The sequence below is a fragment of the Taeniopygia guttata genome, chromosome 2, assembly GCF_048771995.1.
Source record: "Taeniopygia guttata chromosome 2, bTaeGut7.mat, whole genome shotgun sequence".
Taxonomy (NCBI): domain Eukaryota; kingdom Metazoa; phylum Chordata; class Aves; order Passeriformes; family Estrildidae; genus Taeniopygia; species Taeniopygia guttata.
Window position 1 is genome coordinate 61,601,997 of NC_133026.1, and position 26,328 is coordinate 61,628,324.

The 26,328-nt window shown below is 50.8% G+C and overlaps 2 protein-coding genes across 5 annotated transcripts in view; one reads left to right on the plus strand and one right to left on the minus strand.

The window, feature by feature from the left end:
* Positions 1–4,235, plus strand: part of GMDS (GDP-mannose 4,6-dehydratase) — a 407,595-nt gene extending 403,360 nt beyond the window's left edge. For both annotated transcript variants that reach the window (XM_030265425.4, XM_072924092.1), the window contains exons 10-11: positions 2,830–2,898; positions 3,256–4,235. In XM_030265425.4, coding sequence (XP_030121285.4) covers positions 2,830–2,898; positions 3,256–3,318 — 132 coding nt within the window. In that variant the 3' untranslated portion in view covers positions 3,319–4,235. The remainder of the gene's footprint in view (positions 1–2,829; positions 2,899–3,255) is intronic.
* On the minus strand, positions 2,005–18,124 carry FOXC1 (forkhead box C1). Of its 3 annotated transcripts, none has more exons than XR_012053856.1 (2): positions 15,550–17,819; positions 2,005–5,792 (listed from the first exon to the last, which is right to left on the minus strand). XR_012053856.1 is itself a non-coding variant. In XM_072924093.1 (2 exons), the coding sequence occupies exon 2, from the start codon at positions 17,418–17,420 to the stop codon at positions 15,729–15,731; it is 1,692 nt and encodes a 563-aa protein (XP_072780194.1). In that variant the 5' UTR covers positions 17,421–17,874; positions 18,106–18,124; the 3' UTR covers positions 15,123–15,728. The 3 variants fall into 3 exon arrangements, 2 of the variants coding, with proteins under 2 accessions (XP_072780194.1, XP_032602738.1); XM_072924093.1 differs by lacking the exon at positions 2,005–5,792 and adding an exon at positions 18,106–18,124 and having other exon boundaries at positions 15,123–17,874; XM_032746847.3 differs by lacking the exon at positions 2,005–5,792 and adding an exon at positions 17,952–18,067 and having other exon boundaries at positions 15,123–17,874.
* Between the last annotated feature and the right edge of the window lie 8,204 nt (positions 18,125–26,328).

Below are 26,328 nucleotides of genomic sequence, written 5' to 3' on the forward strand. Positions count from 1 at the left end.
TGGTTTCAGTGAAAGACTTAAACAATATAAACAAGTAGTCATTCTGTTCCAAGAGAAGCCTTTTTTTTAATATTCTTACTTTATTGTAATTACCTTATTGTTTTCATATTATGAGCTACTTGTAGAAAAATACAGGAAACATGACTGCAATACAATCCTTTAATCAGGAATAGCTTTGTTCCAGTCATCATTTCCATTCAGTGTTGAAGCTTTGGCTAATAATACAATCAAACCTTGAGTTTAGGTGTAATATGGTGTTAACATTATAGTTTCATTTGGCCTCTGTACCTAGTAACTACTGTAAGTGAACCTTTTTAAAAGTGTCTAGGAGATATTTTGTCTGTAATGCAGTTTTCAAGTAAATTAACAAAGTTATGTTTCTCAAAAGGACACAAACTTCTTCAGGAGATCCACTTAAAATCTTTTAACCCAAGTCAGCTGATGAATTTGTATTATCATACGCCTTAAATCTTCCATTATTTTCCCCTTTTTCTTTTTTTTTCTCACAGATTATGCCCTATTACCTTTACTGCATTATTGTTAAAAGCTTGTGTATTTTTAAAGGAAAAACATGAGGGGTTTTATGCCTAGATGGCTTCAACATACTGCTTGTTTGTGTGATCTGTGTATAATGCAGCACTACAAATACTTCCCTTTTACTGATTTGTAGCCTACCCCCGATCTTTTTTTGGCCTATTCAGCAGATGAGTGTTTATGTTTTTGAATAAAGGACTGGAATTAGGTATTTTATTAGATAATCTGTTTTAAGAAAAGGCATTTGTCCAAGACAGTTAGAAGACTGCTCCCAAGCTGTTCAGAAGCAGAATGCAGCTACACACAACAGGCCATGGCAGTTCATTTTGTGCTTCCTAGTCATTTTTTCTTTAAAATTGGAAGCCAATATCTTAAATAAGGATTAGTTTCAAAGTATGTTTTTGATATAAAGATTGTGGATGTAAAAGTTTTACTTACACAGCATTTATAAAAATGAAAATCTAAGTTTTGTGATACAGCTTTCATGACTTAAAACTAGGTGATATTAAAACACTTCACTTCCAACTAATGGCTTGAATTAGGGCTGAATAAAAGGCAATTGTTTTTATACTGAAATTATTATTTTATGAAGGATTTCCTTATTTCCAGACACATATATATACACACGTATGTAAATTAAACTGAACTCCAGATAAAAGACATACCTCCGTGAGCACATTAGAGTCTGATCCAAATTTTATCAAAGTTAATGGGCGTCTTTCCCATTTCAAACCAGATTTTGCAATCCATATTCACACGACCCTCCAGGGGATCCCTCAAGTTGATGCAGTTTTGCATTACTTGGCCTCAGATGTCTGCTGCAGTTTCAAAAAGCCCATTATAGGGCTGCAGTAGGAAATCATTTAGTCTAATATAAGGAAATCGTGGCTTTTTTTTTTTTTTTATATCATTTTGTTCTGATCCATCTGTTGACTCTCTTCTGAAGGCAAACTGAAATGCTTTTTAGCCTAAAGACTGAACTAGTAAAACTGCTGCCTGGAATAAGTCTCGTCAGAGGTGTTTGTTCCACATCCCCTACTTCAGTGCCTTTGGTGGATTTCCTCTGCTCCTGGAAGCAAGCTGTCTCGCTTTCTTGTGCACAATTATGAAGAAGAATTTCCTACATTTTACTGCACAGGATGAGGTGATTTTGGAAGTTAACATGAACTGAAACACATAAGATAACAGAGAGCATCTGAAAAATGTAGCATGCAGCATTACAAGTTAAAAAAAAAATCTACATTCACAAAATGCTCCTTAGCTCCACTGCTGATCAGCGAGTGGAAGAGGGAGAGAAAAAGCAGTCCTTGCATTTTTCTGATAAGCCTTTTGTGTTACCACCATAAAGTCAAACGAAAGAGGAGAATTCAGGCTCAGCTTTGTTGTTCTGTAACTAAGCTGGGTTTGTTTGGGGTTCTTTAAACCTAGACAAATATAATTTTAGTATTTATTGCTATAAAGACACACAGCTTGTGAGAAGAGATTATATATTTTATTCAATTAACACATACAGTTGGGAAAAGCTAACGGTTTAAACATTGTCTTCCAATTTTAAAGAAAAATACAGTCAGTTTTTGTATTCAATTAGAAATGCAGTTAAAGGAGCTTTTGTCTTTGTTTAATTTTGTTACATTATTTTTGATGACTGGTTGTGGGATTGTTTTGGTGTGGTTGCACTTTTAAGGATACTTAAACATGACCCAAGTCTTGGTTTCTATAATGGTTTCAAGGCAATTTCTTTCTTCTTATTTGCATGTGGATACTCAAAATACTCTAAGAAAAAAATATGTACACATTCAAAAGCTGGATGTTTACTGGGTGTTGCATATGGTTACCCATACCCGTAACAGTCTTTCAGCATCATTTGTCTGTGATCATGTTTTTAGTTGAAAGAGACTAGTTGTCGTGTTTGCTCTGTGATTAACATTATTTAAACAAATGGGGGGGAAAATAATTTGAACCAGCTAATTCACTAACATGACTAGGATGTACAATAATTTCTTATAGAATGTTCACTGTTATATGGCTGTAAGGCTGGAGTTCAAGCCCTCTGTGTACACACAAAGAATAACTCTTTCCATCTGAAATAGCCTGGCAAAAGGATGCTGCCTCCTGGTGATTTAATAGACATATGAGCGTCCACTAAAATTGCATCTTCAAGAGTAGTTCGTCCTTGGAAGAGTCCAATAGTGGGCCTGGCCTGTGCTCGGCTCAGAGGGAAGCAGGAGCAATGGGGAGGCCATCAGGGTGGGGAAGGTAACAGTCCTCGCAGCGCCTCTCTCTTCTGTTCCACAGGATTTTCTGCAAGGAGACTGCACCAAAGCCAGGCAAAAGCTGAACTGGAAGCCAAGAGTCACGTTTGATGTGAGTGGCCTTTCTGGTGTGCTTTGTACCTGCTGGGAGTTCATGTCCTCTAAAAACAGTTCCCAGGGAGGGGAAAGGAGGGGGGACGCCTCTGTGTGGGGTGACCTGGGCACCCTGAGAAACCCCATTTTCAGTGCCTCTGCATGGATCCTTGCTTTGAAGAAAGCAGACATGTCAGCACACTGACACACCGGGGCCTGGGCCAGGGCTGCTGGGGGAAGGGCCCAACAAAGCCCCGTCCTCTCCTTGTTCTGCTGTGGGGGGCCAGGGGGGCTTGTCATGCTCTGGGGCATTCCTGACATGCTGCCCATTTGTCCCTGCACTAGGGGCCCTTATCTGTCTCTCTCCTTCCTGCAGGAGCTGGTGAGGGAGATGGTGGATGCTGACGTGGAGCTCATGAGGAATAATCCCAATGCCTGAGCCCTGGCTGGGCCCGGCAGGCATCACAGGACCCATGCCACAGATGCAACCCATGGCCAGCACTGCCATGAGCCACCAGGGTGGGCAGCTGACCCTCCCTGTGATGGTTTTATTGTTGGTCTGCCTGTTTTATTCCTGAAGACCAGTTTTATTCCTGCCTCCAACCTCTACATCCTCCCAGTGCCTCTTGCCCCATACATTACCCCAGGTCAGCTCTGCCTGGGCTAAATCTGTCTTCTGCCACTAACTGGGGGAGGATCATACTGTACCTGAAAAATTGATCAGCCAAACACGTTGATTTCATTTTTAGTTAAGACTCATCTTTCTATTCTCTAGGACCTCCAGCACATTTTTAGTACTTAATCCCATTAGAGAAAAACAGCATTCCCTGCCCCCCACTCCCCCCCATTTCCACATCAGCAGACCTTTGGTGCAAACATGGTCTCATCATGACTCGAGACTTTGTTCCACAGCTTACCCTTTTCTGCCTTTCCTGAACACTCCTTGTTTTTCTTTCCTGCACCTCCACCCCAGCAGCCCATTTCCAGCACCTGAACTCTGTAAAAGTTTGGATAACTTGATATAACTTGCAGTGAAATCGCCTTTTGACCATGCTGAATTAATTCCTAATTGCTGGAATTGCTTTCAAACCAGTCAAGCTGCGGCTTGTATATGTTTTTCAGATCTTCATTTCAGAGTGTGCATGAGTCACAGAAAGCCTTTTTGTCCAGCACCTTCTCAATCAGGGGGATTAGGGTGTTTTGGTTTTTGACCCCCTCCCCCAAGAATCAAACCATTCCCCTTCCACCCTCTTCCTGCTTACTATAATTAAACCTCAGACAGGAGCATAAACCAGTTCAAAAGATGACTTAAGAAATAAAAACAAAATAAATAAAAAAAGCTTAAAACCCCAGAAACTTCAAGGTGAGTAAATATTTTTTTGCTTTTTGTGCCAAGGTACCTGGGTTATCCAGAGGTCATCAAGCCCATACATTTCCCGTTGGTTTAGGATCTTCCACCCACCAATTACTCCCATCATTTTAACTTTATGTCTGGAAGTGAGCAAAGAGCAAGATTCACAGAAGGGAGACACACAGGAGATACACTTTTTTAAAGTGCATTTCCTGCTTTTTAACTTCATGTAGGGGGCACCCCCATCTTAAAAGGAGGCCAGTCGCGGGATGGGGAGGGGTAGCTATGCCCAGGAGCGATCCTGTGATGGAAGTGATGCAGGCGACAGGAGGGAGCTCGAGAGCAGCCTAGGGGGAGCCGGGAGGGGGCTCCGTGCGGCGGTCTCCAAGGGCCACATTTCACAGAGGTGCCGCGGGAAATGCGCGGCGCGGAGTGGAGCGCGCCCGGGCAACTGGAGCAGCCGCTTCCTTTGGGGCTGTTCCTTCGAAAGCGCGAATGGGGAAAGGGAAACGTGGCAACCCGGCCGGTGCTTGAGACCCTTCCTACAGGTGCACAGAATACGAGCCCTAAGGCGGAGAGGAGAGGGAGCTGCGGAGACAGAAGGATGTCCCTGTTGCGCTCCCTCCAAGCATCTCCCCATGCATGTGAGGCTCTCCAGCCCTCACGCAGTTTCCGCGGTACCCTCGGGGCCCTTCCAGCGCAGACCAACGCCGAGCAGGTCGCGGACACTGAGTCCGGAGGCCTCGACCTCCCTACGGCATCATGCACACATTGCCAATTACCTCCCGTGGGTACATTTATAAAAAGCCTTTTTGAGTGTTTTTCTCCTCGAATGGGTGCGACTCTACAACTGCACCTTTTTTTTTTTTTTTTTTTTTTTTTTTTTTTTTTAAGAGTAAAGCAGCACTAAGCCCTTTCCCATGGGTGCGTGTCCTTGCATTAGCTGCGCTCTTCTGCAGCATTCACACCGCTGCACAGCCCCTGCAGGACGCGCTTGTCCCTGTGCCTTGGGTACCCACGAGTGTGTGGCCGTGCTCCGCGGCTGCCACCCACACCCTGCCACGGCCGAACGGGCCTCCCGTGCCCAGCGCTGCCCCCGCGCCCCGGGGCCGCGCCGGGTGGCGGAGGGGAGGGGAGGGGAGGGGGCGAGCTCCGCCTGCCCGGCCGCACCGACGGCTGCCCCCTCCTCAGCGCCCCGGCCAGGCGGTCGCAGGCTGCGGATGGCGGGTCTTTGGTGGAATCATAATTTTTAGAAGTATTCCAGCGCTTTTATGGCAAGGCATTTTTGTATCGCAGCGAACTATTTTTTTTTTCTTACAGTGAGTGATTCACTAGCAGGCTTGCTGGTACATCTGAATATTAGCTTACACGTCTCTGCCGAGGACTGGGAGCTTCGACTTCAGGGTCTTTTCTTTGGCATCTCTCACTGTAGCACACTCCAGAGAAGCATTTTCATTCTCTGGTTTCTCTGTCTATATTGGAGAACAAGATGGGAAGTGGATGGGAAAGTGAAAACTGATTCTAGACCAAGCAGTCCCTCGCGGTAGCCTGGTGGTGGGTGCCTTTGGGCGTGTGTGCCTTGGGACAAAAAATAAAAGGTACTAGTCATGACAGGACAAAATGCACACTGCCCCGCTGCTTTGTACCATTTGGCAAAGATCAGAACTGTTTTTCGGTTCCCCCAAGACTACCTTCCTGCCTGATTCTTAACAGCTCCTAAAGTACCGCTCTTTGACCACAGGATCACGTCTTGAAAACGAAATAAATAATAACTTATAAGCAAAACAAAACAAACCACTAACAAGCTTGGACTTAGAGAGATGATACGGTATATGTAGCTGATACACCAATTACAGACTTGTGTTCTCTACATCAGTTTCGTGTGCATGTTAAGCGTTTCTTGCATGCAGGTTCGAAAGATACATTCCCCCTCTGCCCGTCTCTGGTCTCATATGAAGACACTGCAGCTTCGTTAATAGAAAAGAGCGGCTCCAGGAGTAAATAAGCGAGCAGGCCCCCAGTCCCTCGCATCCTTCGCAAGCTTCCAACCACCCGCAGCAGCGGCACCGAACAAAGCGAACGACAAGGTGGGTTTAACCTTTCCCGGAACCGCTGCGGCACCGACAGGGAAAGGCCGGTTTGTGGCCAGGGCCGGACGATTGACACTCTGCACTGCCCGGGGCCGGCAATACGGGCCCGGGACCCTTCCGGGGGTCCCCGCCCGGACAGCCTGTTCCACTGGGTCGTGGGAAGCGGACAGTTCACCCTACGCCGCTGCTACGGGGAGAAGCAGGATCGCAATGGCAGCGCGGGGTGGTGGGGACTGCCCGGGAGTGCGCCCCGTCAGGAAGAGGGGACTCGGGTGGGCAGGGAAAGGAGAGAGAGCACAGCTCCTGCCCAGGAGCTACGCGGGGCTGGGGCCCGGTGGGGAAGGCCGGCCTGGCCCTGCCTGCGGCTCCCTGCCCGGCAGCGCCAGGAATTACGAGCAGCGACGGCCGGGCTCGCTCCCCCGCGCCCGCCGCCTGTCAGCGCCGCCGCCGCCGCACCACGTCTCTTAGCCGTAACTCAGCCCCTCGCCTCCGCCATACGGGCCGCTGCCCCTCCCCAGAACCTGTCTTGACAATGGTAAAATAACCACGAGAGCCCCTTTTAAACTTTTTTCCCCCCTTGTCTTGAGGCCTTTCAGGGGCCCCCGGCCACTCGTGGGCTTGCAGACAGCAAGGAGCGCGGCGGCGGGCTGAGGTGGGGTGGCCCCACGGGAGCACAAGCCCTTGTCGCTTCTGCCAGCAGGCCGGGCCGGGGGTCGGCGCTGCCCCAGGGTCCGCCGGCGACACAGCCGGCCCGCCCGCCGCCCTCCTCCCCGGCCCCGGTGCGGAAGGTGCGGAAGGCCGGCGAGACAAAGCGACGGGGTTTTCCTCGGGGTCGCAGAGCAAAACCGCCAGCGCCATCTAAAAATACACCTCGAAGCTTGGAGCGCAAGCCCGAAGGGTCAGCAAATGGGGACTGAAGGCAGCGCAGCCTCGCTCCACGGGCATGAACACGCCGGCTTAGGGGGGTGGTGTGAAGAAGCTCTGCGGCCGGCTCTGGTCGCTCTCGGACAAGCATCGAGTGCTGCAAGGGTGTTTAGAAAAAACAAAATTTAGGTGTAAATTGGGAGAATGGAAGAGTCTGCCGCCGCCACCACCTCCCCCCGACGCCTTGCACGTAAAGCAGCCACGTTCCCCCCGGGCGGACATGAGGGTCACATCCTCTTCCCGCTACTCGCCCGGCCGGGAAGGCGTGCTCGGGGTTGCCCTGGAGCAGCGCAGGGAGAGGGGCACCGGGCGGGGGTCGCCACCCCTCCCGCCTGTGGGTGGCAGGTTTGCAGGGGTGGGCGGCAAGGGGAGGCCCCCGTCGGCTCGCAGGGCCGCGCTCCTGCCTCCCCTTGTGACCCCCCTTCACCTCTGATGGCTCGCTGGCGGAACATTGTCTCCAGACACAACAAAACCAGGACGGAGCCCTGGAGCAGGCAGGGCTCCAACGTTTTGACGGGTGGAAGAAAAACATCAACAGATACTTTGCAATTATTTGGTGATGGGGGCTAAAGGAGAGGCGGGCGGGGGAGGTCGCTTCGCAGCAGCAGACGCTAATTGCAACCTTTGCTTTGCTAATGAGATCGCACCGATGCATTCCGCGCTCCATCACCGTCCTACCCCCCGCCCCGGCGGAGCGCTTGGGGGGTGGGAAATGGCGTCGGGAGAAAGCCGTAATTTTTCTGCAATTCGTTATTCAATTTTAAATCCATCCCGTCCCTGAGAGGCGAGGCTAGAAGCGCTGGCCGCCAGCACTTTCATAAATCCTCGCTTGGGGAAAACGGCGAGCAGCTTCTCGCTGGCACGGGCGAGGTGTGTGCGAGCGCCCTGCTCCGTCCCACCGCCTCGGGTAGCCGGGCATGCCCGGCCTGGGCCCGCGGGTCTGGCAGGGCGACTGTCCTCCGCCAGCTTTAGCCTTCACACAATCGGACTGCGGGAAATGCGCATACAGAACACATACAGAAAATAGGGTTTCTCTCCGAACTCGCAACAAAACGGCATTGGGAATGTATTTATACTGTGCAATCTTGCAAGCACCGACATTGTTTAAACAATTCACTTCTGCTACGGACGATATTATCAGTACTTCTACATTATCGTTCAATGGAAAACATTCTTCTTTTTCCTTATTTTAAATATTTATTTTTTTAAAAAAGAAAAAGAAGGAACGAAAAGGAAGAAATTAAGCTCGGCAGCTTAAATGTTCTGGCAAGTAAATAAATTCCATGAACGTTTTTGGAAAAACGTTTATGGCATTTTTTTTTCTTATCCGAGCATTTGCCTTCCAAGGGATGATGGTTGTAGTGATATGACCTGTTTATTCATCGATTTATATAATATATAAATATCCTGAACTCACGAGTGTAATAATTTGCGTTTTTTCTACTGGAGGAAATTCAGCTATTTTAAGAGTTAATGGTTCTAAATGTGTTGGTTTTCCTGGATTCTCCCCAGAGGTGATGGGGGCTGGAAAGGAGGGGGGATTCCAGTTTGGGGTTTTCAGTGTTGTTGTTTTAATTCTGCTGAACGCAATCTAAAGCAGCTGACCTTAACGTGGGGTGATACACGGCACAACCAAGCCCCCTGACACCTAAAGGTCAGGTGAAAGTCTCCAGCAGGTAAGTTGTGGGCCAGCTGCTTGCCCATCTCACTTGTTCTCTGGCTCACAAATTGTTCCCTTCTGCCCACCCAAGTCGTTTCAAGCTGTGTTTGTTTAGGGGGAAAAAAAAAAAAAAAAAAAAATTGCCGAACACCCACTTCTCTTTCAAACGGAGAGCTTGAGAGCCCTCACCGGTAGCTTGGGCTGCTTTCCCTTCACTCTCTGTCCCAGTGCTTTTTAACAGCTACTATTTTGTGGCACACGCATGCTAAGCACGGCGCAAGTTACAGGCCTAGAAAGTCGCAGAGGTATGTGCAAAAGATGCGATCGCTTGGGGGCGGGGGGGGCGAGGGAGAAATCCCCCCCACCTTCCAAAGACTCTGCCTGCTGAACAGAGAGAGGGAGACTTTGCCGGCTGCTTCCCAGGCCCGCGCAGCACAAAACACTGGTGTAGCAGGCCAGGACATAAAACTGTCCCTCAGACTGCAGCGCTTCCCCGCAGTGCTGTGCTGCTGTCTCTTCCCTGAACACCGCGACCCTCTGAAGGGTCTGTTCCTCCGAGCCTGACACCCCTCGGCTGTCGGGGGTCTAGCGAACCCCACCTCGCAGCCACTTGCCAAATTGCTGGGCGCCAGCAGCGTTAGCACCGAACTACACTCAAGGAATTAGTTCCAAATGGCACCGAGAGCTCCCGCTCCGGCCGGACCAGCCAGAGTTACCCTCGGGAGTACTGGGGCTTACTTCTTCAGCCGTCCAAGCAGGCCTTTTAGGACGCCTCGTTAGGAAATTAGGGGGTCTCCCAGTGTCGTCCCCCAGGCACCCGATCGTTTGCTGACGCTACCTGCACTGCCAGCCCCGGCCTAGGACAAGGCCTGCCCGCTGTCCCAGGTGCGTGTGTATAATTTTAAGGGGGAATGGGGAGCGCAGCAGTGCTGCGAGGGGTCCCCTGTGCCTCCGCCAGGGTACGGGGCTGCCGCCCGGCTCTGCAACTACCGGGTAGGGAGCCGGTCCTCTCCCCCTCCCCGTGCCCCCCCCTCCAGGCGGCTATTGTTTCGTTCAATTAGGCTCCGCTTGATAAAAAACAATCGCTCGTTAACCCCCGCCCTCCTCCCTCCCGGCTGGTGTGTTGTGAATGGCGACATCGTCTCCCTTGACCCCCGTCTCCTTTTCTGTCTTTCTGTCCCCTGAAAAATGATTCCGCGAGCTCTGATTGAATTTTATTCCTTCCTGACCTGGCCCGTTTTTATTGCATGGACACCATCAATCTTGACCTAACGCGACGTTTGTTTATTACTTTGGAAAGAAGCGAATGGCTTTATGAGCCCCAGCGTAATTAAACCAGGAGGGCTACGTTCACCGTGGCACCGCATCACCTTTGGGGCGGATTCACAACAGACAAGACGCCGGGGAGGCGAGGCAGAAGGGAAAAGGAAAAAAAGGTGGGGGGAGAAACTATACGGGAATGATGATGATGACGGGTGCCCTCCCAGCCCGTGAGTTTGTGGCCAAAAAACCGGATCGAAACCCGCGCGCGTCCCCGGGGAGCTCCGAGCAGTTCCCTTACACCACACCTCAGGCTCGCCAGCCTCTTGTGCAGCTTACCGCGCAAACCCGAGCTCGCCCTCCGCGCTACCCCGGCTGCGCGCTACCTGCGCCCCCGCGCAGCAACAGCTCAGCCTCGGACGCCCTGACAGTGCCCACCACCGTGGTACTGATCTCCCTCCTAGCCAAAAAAAATCCCCACCAAAATCCACAAAACAAAAATGACCCCAACACACCCCCCACCCCAAAAAAAAAAAAAAAAAAAGAAAAAAAAAGTGAAAAAAACAAATCAAAATATCAGCTCATCTCAAAGTGCGGATGAATTTAGCTAACACACCCGGTCCCAGCACAGGGAGACGGGAGGGAAATGGACTGAGTATGCGAAGGAGTTTAAATTACTTTACGAGTGAAATTAATTGAAAGCTAATGTTCAATTAGCCGTCGCTGTTGAAATGGTTTATTTCGGGAAGTGGACAGGGAAGAGCTTCCAGGGGCCGCACCGCAGCTCTCCTGTGCTGTGCAGTGGAGCCATGTGCGCGCCTCGGCGCTACACGCTTTTGCCTACGCAATCAAACGACGTAATAAAGACTGCGCACTCTTACCTCACGCTCATCTTTACGCGGGCGCGGACAGCCGCGCAGCCCCCGACCGGGAGCCACCGGCTCCTTTTCGCGCAGTGGCACCTCCCGCAAAACTCGCACCGGCTTCCCCGTGCGCCGAGCACGACTCGCTCGAAACGTCCAAGCCAAGCCTCCAGAGGACAGGGTGAAACTTTAAGCTCGTCCTGCTCCAGCAGCGTACTTTTGGGAAGGTGAGAGCAGCGTACAAGCAGCTGGTCAAAATGCCCCAGAGTTACAAACAGTATTACAAAGTTGAACCCAGCTATGAAAATAGCCGCTAACTTCGAAACGTCTTCTCTTTTTTGTGATAGACAAGCTTCTTGGCTATCAGAAAAGACCCCATATATCATAAAATGCAGATTTGGAACCACTCCCTTAAATGTCTCCATCCATAAAACAGCCCCACCATGTTCTCCGTCTGACCTGGCCTTTGGCAGTAGGGAAGGGGTTTTAATCCATGCCCTCTCGACTATTTGCACGCATTTCTCTGCTATTTTTGATTATGACCTTTGCAGAACATAATAGGAACTGTAAATACTTTAAGAAGAAATTCTAAGGAGGAAACTTAGAAAGGAGAATATTCCTCCTCTCTACATTTTCCACAGTTTAAGTGACAGATGAGCGACTACAAATGAGAAACCACCAGAACCATCATATAAATAGAATGGTTCCTCAAATCTATTAAAAAAAATAAAAGAAAAAACAAACAAACAAAAAAATAACCTGTTTTGTTTTATAGACGAAAAGCAAAGCAACAGTTTGCAAAAATAAAAAATCAGTTTGAGCTAAAAAAAAAACAAAAACCACAAAGCGCCGTGCTAACCTGGCGCCTAAATGACCTCTCCGCAGGCATGGCTGGGGCCAAATGTCCCCGTTTGCTGTAGGGGCTGCCACCACAGATGTCAAGGCCTTACAGGGACACCTCTCAGCTGCTGCCCGGACGCATGTCCCGTGCCCACCGCTGTGCAAGGTCACACCGCATCTCTTTTGGCATCCAGGGCAGGCCCAGTTCTGCTGGGAGACAATCACAGGTCAGAAGGGACGCTGGGGTTTGCCTCCTGTGAGCAAAGAGGAAAAAGGGTTCGTGCCCCACGGTGGGCCCCACCGCCCGCAGTTCATGGTGGCCCGCGGGCAGATGTCCCGCTCCATGCCTCCCAGTTGCGCTGCCCCAGCACGGGAAGGTTTCTAGGGAGCCCGCTCGGCCCTTTCGCATCCCAGCAGCAGCCGCAATGCCTCACGACGAAGGCTCCGGCCCGGCAGAGCCCAGAGCTGCCGATCCCCGTCCGTGCAATGTCGCACAGGGAGCCACGGTACAGAACTGCGCGCCCGGCGGGCGGCCAAGCCTCCCGCGGCCAAGTCCGCACTTTTCACTGCCTACCGCGGCGACAGCCAGCACTCCTAATCTCATTTTCGTTGTGATCAATTTCTGTGCGGAGGGGGAGAAAAAAAAGATTGTAATTATGGTTATGGTTATGATTGTGATAATAATATAAATAAAACAATGTTTTTAAAACTCAAGACGAAGCACGCGTGTGCGGTGAGCCAGCCCGTCGCACTGAGAAGCAGGAGGTGACCTCCGCCGCCACCACGCACGTCACTTCAGGAAAGGGATCCCCTCCGGGGGCAGAAGATCTCGACACGACCTACCTGCGACCGAGAGGGAAATTTCCCTTTTCCCCCCGTCCCTGATTGCGAGCCGCCCTCCCGTCCCACCGAGCCCACACCACCCGCCCTTTTGCAGCCAGGGCCACGGGTAGCGCAAGTTGCGCGGCCTCCCCGCGGCAGAGGGCCGCGGACCGCCCCGAGCATTAGCAGTAATTACACACGGCACTTGTTCAAGCTACGCACGGCCCCCCCAGCTTCCCCAGCCGAGCAGCACCACTGACAATGCAACGGGTTATTAAACAGCCGGGCTGACAACTGCGTTCCCCCCTATTTATTTTTGCCACAAACACCCTACCACTGCAGACCGCTGAGAAAACCCAAACTACAGGAAAACCGGCGCCTGATCGCAACAAAAATAACAGGCAAATAGCAGACTCAATCGCCTCTACCCTCTGCCTTCTTTAAATTTTATTTTAAATACATGACGGGGGGCAGGAATGGTCTTATTATGCAGGCACCCGCTGGCAAACCCGTCTGCCAAGGCAGAGGGAGCTGCCCCGCCGAGGGTCCCCTTTTCAGCGAGGGAGCGGGGTCGTAAGGCAGTGAAAGCCCCGCCGTGCCTCTGGCCCGGCAGTCCCGCTCCCAAGGAGGCGGCGGTGGGCGGGAGCCGCCGGTTCAGCTGCTCCCCGCTCGGTACCGGGAGAGGGACCAGATGGGGAGCAGAAAGCGAGCCCGACCGAGAATAGGTAACGTTTTATTTCCCTTTCCTGGTGAAAAACGGGGAGCAGAAATTAAAGTACGTCCCCGGAGCGAAGGCACTCAACTTTGCTCGTTCTCCTCATCAGCTTTACCGCAACTGAGGAATGGAGCGTTTAAGGCTCTCTTACACAACTTAGCAAACAAATAAATGTAAATAAGGCGCCTGGTAATCTTCGTAGAGGTATTAGCACTAAAAAGCAAAGACTATGCCATACTTAATAAACGTATTCTAAGCCAGCACGTTCTAAGATGACACACTCCCCCCTGTTCATTCCATCTGCTAAAGGTGTTTTCTAAACACTGGATTATTGCTTTGGAAGGGAAGCACAGCTCAAAAGCGAGGTAATAAGGTTGAACTGTAAATACCTTTGTATTTATTTACAGCGTAACCCTTAACAATGCAACAGCAATTACTGCTAAGTGTTGCCTTTAGATAAGAGATTTTGATAGGAAACTGTACTATCTTGAAAACAAATTTTAGGCCTTAAATATCTGTAACCAAATAAACTTATTTCCAAGTCTGACTGACAAGCCTGGTTCTTTTAAGTTAATGGATTTATTGCACTTTGTTGATTACTTACAAAAGGGGAAGGTGATCCCTATTGACCATAGGTTCTTAATAGTAAATTGTCCAGAAGGTAGGATTCTTGATATGACAAGATGCCAGTCTGTGCAGCACTCATTTGCTACCCTTGTAATATATATTTTTTTCCATTTGAGGAAAACTGAGGGAGGTAAGGAGAGGAAAAAAAAAAAAAAGAAAAAGAAAGAAAAAGAAACCCAAACCAAAACAGCACCCAAGCAACTATATAAGAAAAATTCGCCCATACAAAATATTTTTTAAATAATCTGTCCAAGCAATTGAGACACAGACCAGCAGACCAGTAAAGTCCCTGAAGGACGGGAGTAATGCAGAGCTGCAAAGGTGTACAGGGTAGACTGTACAAGTACCCTTTAACACAACTACTCTTTTTTCTCCCCCTGAAATAAAACAGTACTTTATGTATTACAGAAGCAGCTTCACTGATGCGATTGCACGCTTTGCTATCAATCCTAAATGGCAGTAATTTATACACTGGCACTATATTTAAGAGTACAGACAGTACAGATTATTTGGCATCTGCTATACACTGGAGTTTAGAAAAATATGCAATATGTATATGAAACTATAAATAAATATGTAATCCTTCTTTAAATATATAGGTACATATGTAAATCCTAGATATAAATATATTTGAAACACACAAAGATCGATCAATAGCTCGACATATACAGTTACACATGGTCTGGAACCTAATGCATGCACTTCTACCTCGGAGTTATCACTTAATATATCCTTACGTAGGCATATTATTTAAAACAACGTAATGTCGCCATACCACTGTGTATGGTCAAATGTTTCCAGGTCTTGCCATTAATTGCTAAGAAAACGTGTTTGTTTATTTGCCAACTCAGAGCTGCCATGGGAAAGTAGTTTTTTCCTAGCGGATAAGGCGAGCTGACTAAGTGGAACATATTGCAGAAGAGACTGAAAAGGGATTTTTCGACCTGGCAGTTCCTAAATGGTCTTTGGAATTTGTGCGGTGGGGAACAAGCTGTTCCAGCGACAAAGTTAGTTATGAAATCCCTTTTCCCTCTCTTTCTTTCTCTTTCTCTAAATGAAAGCATTAAAATATACAGACGTATAAAGGATCATTCCAACTGAATGGTAATTTATTAATAAACAAACAATGCAATACCTTCAGAATATTTTCAACAAAAAAAAAATTGATAGAATAAGATTAATACAGTTTCCCTTTTTATATATAGTGAAAAAAAAAAATCAGCGTTTCAGTCAATTATAACGTCACTTTTCAGGAAAGGGGGAAACACTTTCTGGCGTTTGGTCCGCAACATCAAACTACAAATTAAAAATAAATTACTATGTCGCAATTTACATTTTAAAACAAGTCCTTGTAGAAGAGGAAGGGGAGGGGGAAAGAAGCTGGTACTCTACGCTGGACTTTTCGCTCCCTTTTAAACACGGGGCATGACAATACCTTAAGGGACGGGGAAGAGCGCGGAATGGGGGTCGGGAAAAAAAAAGTATTTCTCAAAGCAATTAGAAAAAAAAAAAACTTACGTGTTATTGGAGTAACACTGTCCTTTAACAAACCAAGACATGCTTTGGGGCTGTCTCTGTACAAAAGCTTTTCGCGATGCGCTCGCTTCCCTCCGCGGGCGCTGCGAGGGCCGGTGGCGCGATGCGGAGCGGAGAGGAGCGGAACTGAGTTCCCGTGGTGTCCCCGCGACGGGGCGCGCTCAGAACTTGCCGCAGTCGTAGACGAAGGCCCCGGAGGTGCGGTACAGCGGCTGGCTGCCGGGGAAGGCCATCTGACAACTCCCGCCGCCCCCCGCCCCTCCGCCGCCGCCGCCGCCCCCTGCCCCGCTGCCTCCGCCGCCGCCGCCGCCGCCGCCCGGCGAGGCGCTGAGCCCCAGCCGCGGCGCCTCGAAGACCTCTCGCGGGGCGGCGGCGAAGCCCTGCTGCGGCCCCGCGTAGCCCGCCGCGCCCGCCAGCGGGCCCAGCTCCCCCGCCGCCGCCGCCGCAGCCGCCGCCGCCGCCGCCGCCTGGTTGAGGTACCAGGAGGCCAGGCGGCCCTGGTGCGGGTGCGGGTGGTGCCCCTCCTGGTGGCCGCCCGCCGCGCCGCCCAGCCCTCCGTGCCCCAGCGCCCCGCCGCCGCCGCCCCCCGCCCCACCGCCGCCGCCGCCGCCGCCCGAGGGCATGGCGTACTCGGGCAGCGGGTCCTCGGCGGGGCTGGCGGCCGCGGCGGGCAGGTGGCCGGGCCGGTCGGCGCCGCCCGCCGCCGCGTAGAGGCTCATGGCCTGCATGTTGCAGTGGTAGGTGCCGGCGGCGGTGCCGGCGGCTGCCTGGCCGCAGGGCGAGCCGTAGACGGAGCTGTGTCCCGGCGAGTATCCCCCGAGGGACAAGGCGGGCGGGATGCCGGTGCGCGGGGCGGCGGCGGTGGGGGCCAGGAGGCCGGAGCCCAACTCGGCCTGCGGCGAGCTCCGCAGCGAGGTCATGATGTTGTCCACGCTGAAGCCCGGGCCGTGGTGGTGGGGCGGCGGCGGGGGCGGCGGTGGGGGCGGCGGGGGCTCGGGGGCCTCCAGGCTGAGGGAGCGGCTGGAGGGAAGGGTGCTGCGAGGGCTGCCGCCGCTGGAGAGGCTGCTGCTGCTGTCGGGGCTCTCGATCTTGGGCACGGCGCCGAGCGGTGGCGCGGCGCCGGGGGGGGACACGGCCTGCGGCGGCGAGGCCGTGCCGTTCTCCGTCTTGATGTCCTGGATGCGGACGGGCGGCGGCGGCGGCGCGGCGCTGCCCCCGGCGGGGCCGCCCTCGGGCTCGGCGGCGGCGGCGGGCGGCGGCGGGCGCGGCGGGGCATGGTCCTTGAGGTGCAGGCGGTCCTTCTCCTCCTTGTCCTTGACGGCGTCCTTCTTTTTGAAGCGGCGGCGGCGGCGGAGGAAGCTGCCGTTCTCGAACATGTTGTAGGAGTCGGGGTCGAGGGTCCAGTAGCTGCCCTTGCCGGGCTTCTTGTCGTCGCGGGGCACCTTGACGAAGCACTCGTTGAGGGAGAGGTTGTGGCGGATGCTGTTCTGCCAGCCCTGCTTGTTGTCCCGGTAGAAAGGGAACCGCTCCATGATGAACTGGTAGATCCCGTTCAAGGTGATCTTCTTATCGGGAGCGTTCTGGATGGCCATGGTGATGAGGGCGATGTAGCTGTAGGGCGGCTTCACCATATCCTTGGGCTGCGGCGGTGGCGTGTAGGGCCCGTAGGCTCGGGCCATGCCGGCTGGGTACTGCTCGTGGGCCGGGTGGGAGTACATGCTCATCGGGGCCGGCATGGCCGTGTAGCCCCCGCCGGCCGCCGCCGCAGCGGCGCGGTAGTAGCTCTGCTCTCCGCCGAGGTACGGCACCACTCCTAGGGAGTTGGGACTGGACACGGAGTAGCGAGCCTGCATGTCCTCCCGTCAGCTTTCCCCCACCCTCCCCGCCGGACCAAACAGCGCGTCCCTTCCCCCTCCACCCCTCCGCCGCTCCGCGGACCGAGCTGGACCGGGCGGCCGGGCAACCCCCACCCCCCCACCCCCCCGGCGGAGCGCGGAAAAAGGGAGGAAGAATAACGACGGCAGAGCCGAAAGCCTCCTCTTCTTCGCCCAGGAAAGCCCACCGGCGAGCTCCCGCGCTCCACGCGGAGGGGGGGGGGAAAAATCAAAAAAGGGGGGGAAAAAGGAGGGGGACAAAAAAAAGAGGGAAAATGTTTTAAAAAAGAAAACGGCGGAGGAAAAAAAAAAAAGTAATCGCAGCGGAGAAAGCAACTTCCAAACGCAGAAAGAGTATTAAGAAAATAAAACCTTTGCAAAGAGGCTCCCACGCTCCCAGTTCCTTGTTCCACGGGGATCTGCAACAAGTTGTCTGCAAAGGAGGGACAAAAGTAGAGGGATGTGTTTTGTTGGCTTTTTTAAGCGAGCAGAAGAAGAAAAAAAATCCACCTTCCCGATCTCCCAGTGCAAAGTTTCCCTCTCTCTCTCCCTCTCGCTTTTTTTCAGTCTCTTTTTCAGTCGCAGGCTGCTTTGGGAAGCATCGGAAAAACTCCTGAACTTTTGAGCATCCGTCACCACGGCGAGAACTTTTTTACGCACTTACAGTTTTCTCCTTTTTTTTTCCCTCCCTCCTCTCTCGGTCTCCTTTTTTTTTTTTTTTCCTCTCTTTTTTTTCCTTTTCCTCCTTTTGCAGGCGGCTAAGCTCCGCCCCGCCGAGCTGAGCCGGCCAATGAGGGCCGGGAGACACCCCGGGCTCTGAATGAGGAGGGAAAAAAAAATAAAAAAGGAGAGACCGAGGGGAAGGAAAAAAAAAAAAAAAAAGAAGGAAAAAAAAATCCCCACAGCAGCTCCGGGAGTTGTAGCGCTCGGGAACCGGCCACACACACTCGGCAGCACACGCGGACGCCTTGAGCGCCGCAGAGCCCCGAGTTCTCGCAGGCCGCTACGCACCCGCGGGGATCCTCCAGAGCCCGCGCATCTTGCGCGACGACACCGCCCGACCCCCACTGCCCTACACCTCGCTCGCTCGCCCACACACTCGCATCCTTACACGCGCGGTCGCCCTCGCACACGCATCCCGGGTACACGCACCATGCGCATGCCCTCACCGATATATATGTATATATATAAGTATATTTGTATGTATGCATATATATATATATTTGTGTGTGTATATGGTTCCCCCGGAGCTCCTTCCACCCACGCGCGCACCCCGCGCTCTGCCACGCTTGTTTTCTCCACGAATGTTACTTCTCTTATTTATTATTATTATTATACTTTTTTCTTTTGTTATTGTTGTTGATGTTGTGTGTGTAAGCTCCTCGGTCTATTTTCTCCACACGTTCCGGTCGGTCTCTCTCCTCCCATTCCCTCCAGGCTGCCGCTCGTGTCGGCGGGCCGGCTCCATGCCGGTGTGCCGGCTCGCTCCCTGTCCGCCCGGCCAGAAGCTCACCCCAGCTGCCTTCCACCCCCCACGCCCGCGGGGACGGCGAGGAAAGTGCGTGTGCGTGTGTGTGTGCGTGCGTGTGTGTGTGTGTGTGTGTGTGTGTGTGTGTGTGTGTGTGTTTGTGGTGGGATGCCCCTGCACCACCCTGCCTGCAGCCAGCTGCCTGCCTGACCAAACGCTTCTGAAGAGATTGCATTCCTCCGGTTGACAAGGGTTTGACGAGTCCTCCAAAGCTCCTTTTTATTAATCAGCCGCCAAGGCTTTCCTCTCTCTGCAAATGAAGCGCCCGCTGCCTCTGCTGTTTATAAACACGGGCGCGTTTCTCTGAACGGGGTCTGTAGCTCGCCCCTTCAGGTAATCTTTACGTGATGTTGGATGTGATACGGAGAGGGGATCCTTGCTTTATCTCTTTACTCATTTGAGACGGAGAAGGCACAGTTTTGTTGCTATTCTACTTAAGAGTGGATTCCGTGGTATGTCAGGTGTGTCAAAAGAAAAAAAAAAAAAAAGGAGGGGGGGAGAAAAAGAAGAACAAAATGAATGTTCCCTTAACTGCTTGGCCGGTTCTCCTGTGAAGATTTTATTTTTTGCCTTTGTCTAACTATCTGAAATAACATTTGGGCTCTAATCAGAATAAGACTTTAACGGGAACTCAAAGGAAACAGAGAGTGAGGGCTTGGTTATTTGTTTTTTAAATTTTAATTTCAATTGTCTCATATTTGAAGAATGAAGATTTTCTTTTCCTACTTTAAACACAGGTGAAATTAGTATACATTGTTTCAGACTAGTCTATTTTACCGATACTTCAGATATTCGAAATACAACCCAGTGCTCTTCATTCGTTTTGTAGCCCACACCTCTGAAACTTCGTTAGCGTTAATAACAGGTCAGCTAAAAGGATCATGCTGAAATAATTTTAAGGGGTGGAATTTGAACGGGAAAGACGTGTGTGTGGTGCTTCTGTGAGATTAATTGCCCATCCTGATCTTATGACACTAAGAATACGTTAAAAGACCCTTTTGGCTTCACTGATTTGAAACCCCCTTTCCACACTTTTTACTGTGATCGATTGCTTTGGGGATCATGCCTTTGGAGCGTGCTAAAGGCGCGTTTGCTTGGTGGTATTTTAGCAGGTATGGCTTTTCCTCTCAAACACCGATCTCTTGGTTATTTTAAAAAAAGTATTTAAAATGAGATTCCAGTCATGTGAAGAAGGTAATTTATGTAGCTTAATATCTGCTCCTTTTCATATTCAAACGTAACGGGTCTCCTTTTGGTAGTAAATGTCAGTTCTTTAATGGTGAATACATTATCCCGTTTAGCCTGTTGTATTTCATCGTCTGGAATCTTTCACCTGCTCCTGCCTAATTGCACTTTTTTCCCTATCCTCCCACCACGGCAGAATTAATAAATGCGCAAGAACTGGACTAGATGTCAATTCCAACACTTTATATTTTCAAAACCTCTTTCTTGTTTTGCTGAGGAGGAAAAAAAAATGGAAAAAGAGAAAGAAAAAGGGCATTTTAGCACGTTTTCATGCAGTCCGGGTCATCCGGTTTTCCCACGGCATTACCTGCCGTTAAAAACAATTTCCGTGGGCTTCCCGCACGCTCCCTTGAGTGTCCGTAACATGCCGCTCCGAAAGCCGGAGCCTTCAGTGGCTTTTTCATTTTATCTGGACAATGTTGACGGTAGCGAAGTTGTTTCACAGGCAAAGGTTGGAGTAACACCGAGAGGTTTCAGTACAGGGAAGGAGGGGAAGGGGAGGGGGGGGGGGGCATTAATCCGAAGTATTTTGCATCTAATATATTTTGCAATAGCAACTCTGATGCTATAATTGCGAGCTGACGCAACTAACGTGTGTTAAGTTACAGACCTCAACCCAGCAGGACTTTGCTTTCTCTGCTGGAGGCACAAAAGTCACCATTGTGAAGGTTCATAGTGGAATTTGGGACTTGTGTGCGTGCGTGTTGGGGGGAAAGAAAGAGTTTAGGGAGGCAGGAAGATCAGTTTCCCCACTGCTATCTTTGGATACCACCCAGAAAGAGTCCTTGGTGCTTGGTCTTCACCCACCAGGTCCTACGGCAGGGCTACCTCTCCCAGGCGCCCTACTTCTGTCGCCTTAGCCAGTCTGGCCTCCGTGCGGGAGGTGCCCCGCCTGGCTGTGCCGCAGCAGCGGGGCAGGACGGCAGCAGCCTCGGCCTCCGTGGGGCCCTGTCCCGCCGGCTCCCGGGAGGGGGACACGGCCGCTGCCGCCTCCTCCCCGAAGCCGGGCGAGGGACGCCGGCGGCGGGGCGGGAGCCCCGGTGGGCAGACCCAGGCCAGGGCAGCCGCGTTTGTCTTGAAACCCTCCGAGGATTCGTGTGTGTGGTCATTTGGAACCTTATTTAGGAAGATGTCAGAAAGAAAGATGACATCGGGGCGGTAGGCGGCGGGACTAGTATTTGACCTGAGCAAAGCCCAGGTGGACCCAAATAATTCGCTGTGCGTTGTCCTCTCTCCTCTCAAAGACCTGGAGGTGAACTGCTTTCCAGCCCCAGGCTGTTTATGTTAAGTCGTAGTCAGAGCTTCGCTTCTCTTCCTTTCTTTTGGCTTCAACATCATAGCAGTGTCCCTGTAACTCCAAAAACCAGACACCCAGCCCTTCTCTTCGCATCTCAGGATGCAGCTTTTTTAAACAGCGGGCGACACCACAGGAGAAAACCGCTGACATCCTTCCGAGGGGCAGGGAGGGAAGTTGGTCGCATCAAATCTGTGCTTCACTAGTAGAAAAATCTATTGTGCCGAAAGTCTCCTCTCTGTTTGCAGCCGCTAGACATGGGTGACAGCAATCCCTTCCTCTCTCCCTCCCTTCCTCTCGTCCTTGCACCAGCACCGCTGCCATCTCAAGCCTGTGCAATTAAGCCGAGCTCTACATGCAAGGTCTATTTTGCGTGGCACTCAGTTAAGCAAACAGGCGTGATTGTTATTTTATTAACGTGGGTTAACAATTCCATAAATATGCCGAGGTAGTTTTCCAATCCAGGGCGTCTTTTATCTTGAGACATAAATAACACAACTTAATACGAAAATGAGCACTCCATTCCCTGTGGCATCTTTAGCCTCTCGTTCTTGGCTGAGAAATAAATTATCCTTTGCAGTAAATGAGGCAGCAGACATCGGCTTCGGGCCATTCACGAGAGAAATACCTTAACTTCATATTCGGTATCTAGAAGCGAATTTTGCATTTAGTTTACAAAGAAGAATCGAGCCCATCAAGGGGACGGAGCACTTAATCTTCCCACGATAATTATCCCGGCCGTACACGTAATTTTTCTCTGTGACACAGGTTGTGTCTCAGAGATGTCGCGGCACTGTGTGACAATAAGGACAAAAACCAGGCTGTGGGAAACTACTTGTGTTGTTTCTGCTGCAAAGTACATTCTGTAAAGTACTCACACACGTACACACACACAGAGAAAAACCCACAAGTGCGCAAGAAACCTTTAATTATTTGGTAGGTTCTCTGGCTTTGGCATCCCATGGTAAAACACAATCATCTGAGCCGCTGAGGGTGTTAAAAATTCACTCCTAAACAGACAAGAGGATAGCCAGACATGGAACTTTTAATTTTTTTTTTGTTTTACTTGCCAAGGTCCCCTGTCCCTTTTGTGTTCCTTTTCCTCCCTTATTTCCTTCCTTTCTCTGGGAGGGGCAGCGAGGGCGGAGGGGGGCTCAATCCATTGGATTCTCTGGATCCGTATAAATGAAAACACACAGGGAGCAACGAAGCTGGGAGTATGAACCTCAGCAGCCCCGTCCTGCTCCATCTCCACCTATGCTCTAGCAGACGAGAGACTTATTTGTATAAAGGGTTTATTTACATTAGAATGAAGCGACAGTTCCTAGTCTGGGAAGTGATAAGTACTTGGCAAGTCATTAGGTAGCAGATAGAGATCAGCCCCTGGATACATAATTGCCTGCCTTTCCCATACTCGTTTTTAAGGGCTGGAAGCTTCCTCGGGAGGGCGTGCGGCAGAATTGGTGGGGGTGCGGATGGGGGGTGGTGGTGAGGGCGCTCAGCCTTGCTGAGAGCCACGACCGGGCGCTGCCCCGCCGCGGGCGGCCCTCGGCGGGGGCCACTCCAAAGCCTGCCGCCCTCCGCGAAGGGCTGCGCGGGGGGACGCCCGCCCTGGAGCCGCCGATGCCCGCGTGGGGGGCTAGCGAGGGAAGCCGCGGAGCCGCTTTTCCCGGGTAAGCAGCGGCGATGCTGCCGCGCCCGGCTCCGCACGGCCCCCCGGGCACCTGCGCGGCGGCGGGCGCTGCGCGGGCCGCGGGCTCCCCCTCCCGGGCCGCCCGCGCCACCGCCGCCCGCCCCGGCCGGGCCCCGCCGGGCACCTGCCCGGGCCCTGCCCGCCCCGGCGCTCCCGGGGCCGGCCGCGCTCCCTCTCCCCCGGCACACGCGGGGATCCGCCGGGCCCCGCGCGGACCCCTCCGCCGCGGCCGGGCCGCGGAGGTGAGCGCTAGAGCGATGCCAGCTGTGTCCAGGCCATTATGTTCTTCCCTCTGCCAAGGAATGTCTTTATTGGTTGCCAGCCTTGCCAATAAAACTCGCGAGGGGAAAAGCGTTGGTTTCCAGGAAAAGTACTTTTGTTTTCTAACCTCCTCCTTGCTGTCCAATTACTGATGTGTTCAAACTCCAAGGAACAGCTTTGTAAAATTGTCTGGAAAACCCAGAGGTAGATGCCTTCACAGAGTGGCCACAGATATGTGTAAATTTGCACACACACAAACACATACGCACACAAGCACAGCTACATGCACTCACGGTTTTCAAGGCATTTCAAGGGTTTTACAAGGCATTTATGGTTATTAAGTATAATCATACCAAAGATCTAGTCTCCTCCAAGGCTCCTAGGATCTATGGTAATATAAGTAATAAGGTGTAGATACTGAATATGGACTTTAATGAAGTCACAGATGCTCTCTTTGCAGTTATTTGCACACTGCTGGAAGCAACCCATGCTTGTTTACATACAGAAAACTTCTCACTCTACAAAAAGCAAAGTACAATAAAAAGAGGTGAAACAATAGTTTAAAAAGTAGAGCTCTCAAGATGTAACTATTATTTTCCACAGACCACAGGGAATGCACAAAAGAGATGGTGTTTTAAATGCACCTTGTGTAACAAACACTTGAAAGTCACAGCTGTGGGAGTTCTATGGGCTGTGACCCCAGGCAAGCCCCATTTTCTAGTAGGTCTCTGCCCTCAAAATGAGGCAGCATACCATTTAAAGGTAAAAGAAGTCATCATTCAGTTCCTGAGTGTGTTACAGCTGTGTGTTACAGCTGCAGTTTTTGTTTCTTTCTCTCCCTCTCTGCCTCCATAAGGCCACAGGCAGTGCCATTTCTGCCAATCTGTAAGCAGACTGGTAGGCATTATTTGAACAGAAAAGTTGTACTGAAGAAGAAAAGAGCTTCAGCAGTATGTATTTCAGTGTCTCCCCAAAAAGTGTCCCTTCTTTGACCAAATAAAAGCAAAGCTTTCAGACTTCCTTTTTTATCCGGGTGGCATTATCCCCTTCATTAGACCTCTGTGCGTTGTATGCATGGCTCTGGTATGTCACCACCTCACCTGATCAGCTCACGCCCCAATTCCTGCCCCAGTGAGACCGGCTGGCCAACTGTGATGGCAACACCATGGCTAAAGTTTGCATATGAGGATGGCATCAGCCCAGCCACGCAAGGTCAGTTCCCCCATTTTGCAAAGCAGAGGAGATTGCCAGACCACATTCAGTGGCAGATGACCAATTCAGAGATATTACACTTGATAAATACAAGCACAGTATAGCTTGAAGAAAAGGACCCTTGATTGTTCATGAAAAAAAAAAAAGTTTTCTATTTAACTTGATAACCTCTAAAATAGAGGCAGAGATTCTTAGTCAAGTCTTGCATTTAAAAATAATTCCACATGTATCACTGTGAGGTGTAAGTGTGGTTTGTTAGTTCAAAGGCAGATTCGCAGCTTTCTTTTAGCGCACAATTTTGGTCTCAAGACTTGTAGACACTGCAAACATTGAAACATCAGTTACAAAGGGAATACTTGGTATAGGACATTCTGGTTGGTATCTTTCTCGCAGTTTAGATGAACTTGCCAGGTAGCATAAGCCAGCCTTTCTCTATTCACTAGAGCCTTTTGGAGAGGTGCTGTGCGACAGGGAGGCTGTTGGAGGCAGAAGTGTTTGCATGGGATGGAGACTGCAACTACTGTAACCGTCCCTGTGGCAAGAACACCCACAGAAACAGGTAATTTGCCCCTCCCACACCAACTAACAGCCAGAAGCAAAAAATGTTAAAGTAAATTACATCATCGTTTGCCTGTATCATTACTAAGGAGGAACTGAAAGCTGTTTTATGAGGAGCAGACAGACAAAACTAGCTTGAGCTTGAGACATAAAAAACCTAAACCACTAAGATACCTGAAGGCATCCCAATTAAGTGATATTACCATCCCGATCAAGATGCAGTCATTGTTAGTAAGCACCCCTGATTTTTAACAGAGATATTCCAATTAAGTAGATTTCCTGATTAGGAGTACTTAAATTAAGTGGAGAGAACAGCGTGGAGGAATCCTGGATGGCTTTTTATGAAGGCCACCTTCAGAGGGGAGCTTTGTCACTTGCAACAGGGCATAAGTGGAGTTCAGGCCACGTAGCCCAAAATCATGGCAATGTCCCTTTGCCCCATGCAGAGCAACCATCTAACCTTGAAGACATCCATCCTCGGTTGGTGCCTCCATCTCTTAGCTGTGTGTTCCCCCAGCACGGGTAGCTCTGCTGCTGGGCATGCCTGCAACTGCCTGAGTCAGAGCATCTTGGCACCTGTTTTCAGCCTAAATCCCAGTGGGATCCAAAAAGTAGGCAGAGTGGCGTCTAAGTACCCGCAGGGTCTGATTCAATAGATAATGTCTTGGGCTGTGGGACAAATTTGAAGGGAAGGTTCTTATCAGCTCTGCACCACGTATCTCTGTATTTTACAGGTCTCAACTCTGGCCAGATCCTCGTGGTTTTTGGATGGAGTGACTTAAGTGACACATTTTGGTAGGAGTCACATAACTTTTTACACTATTGCCTCTCTCCTTTTTACTTAGGCCTTGAGCTTGAAGGTCTAAAGCACAGGTTCTGGAAAAAAAAAAAAAATGCAGGCAGCAAGACTTCCAAACCAAACCTTGCCCCTTTAGAAAGCTCTGAGCTGAACCTGCCAAGTGTGCTGAGTGAAGGAGAGAAGGTTATGAGTCTTACATCTAGATATGTTGTGCTTAATATTCACCATAGGCACACCTACAACTGGAACAACAACAGTTCTGGATAGGAGAGAGCTCTGCAAAAGAAGGTTGCAGTG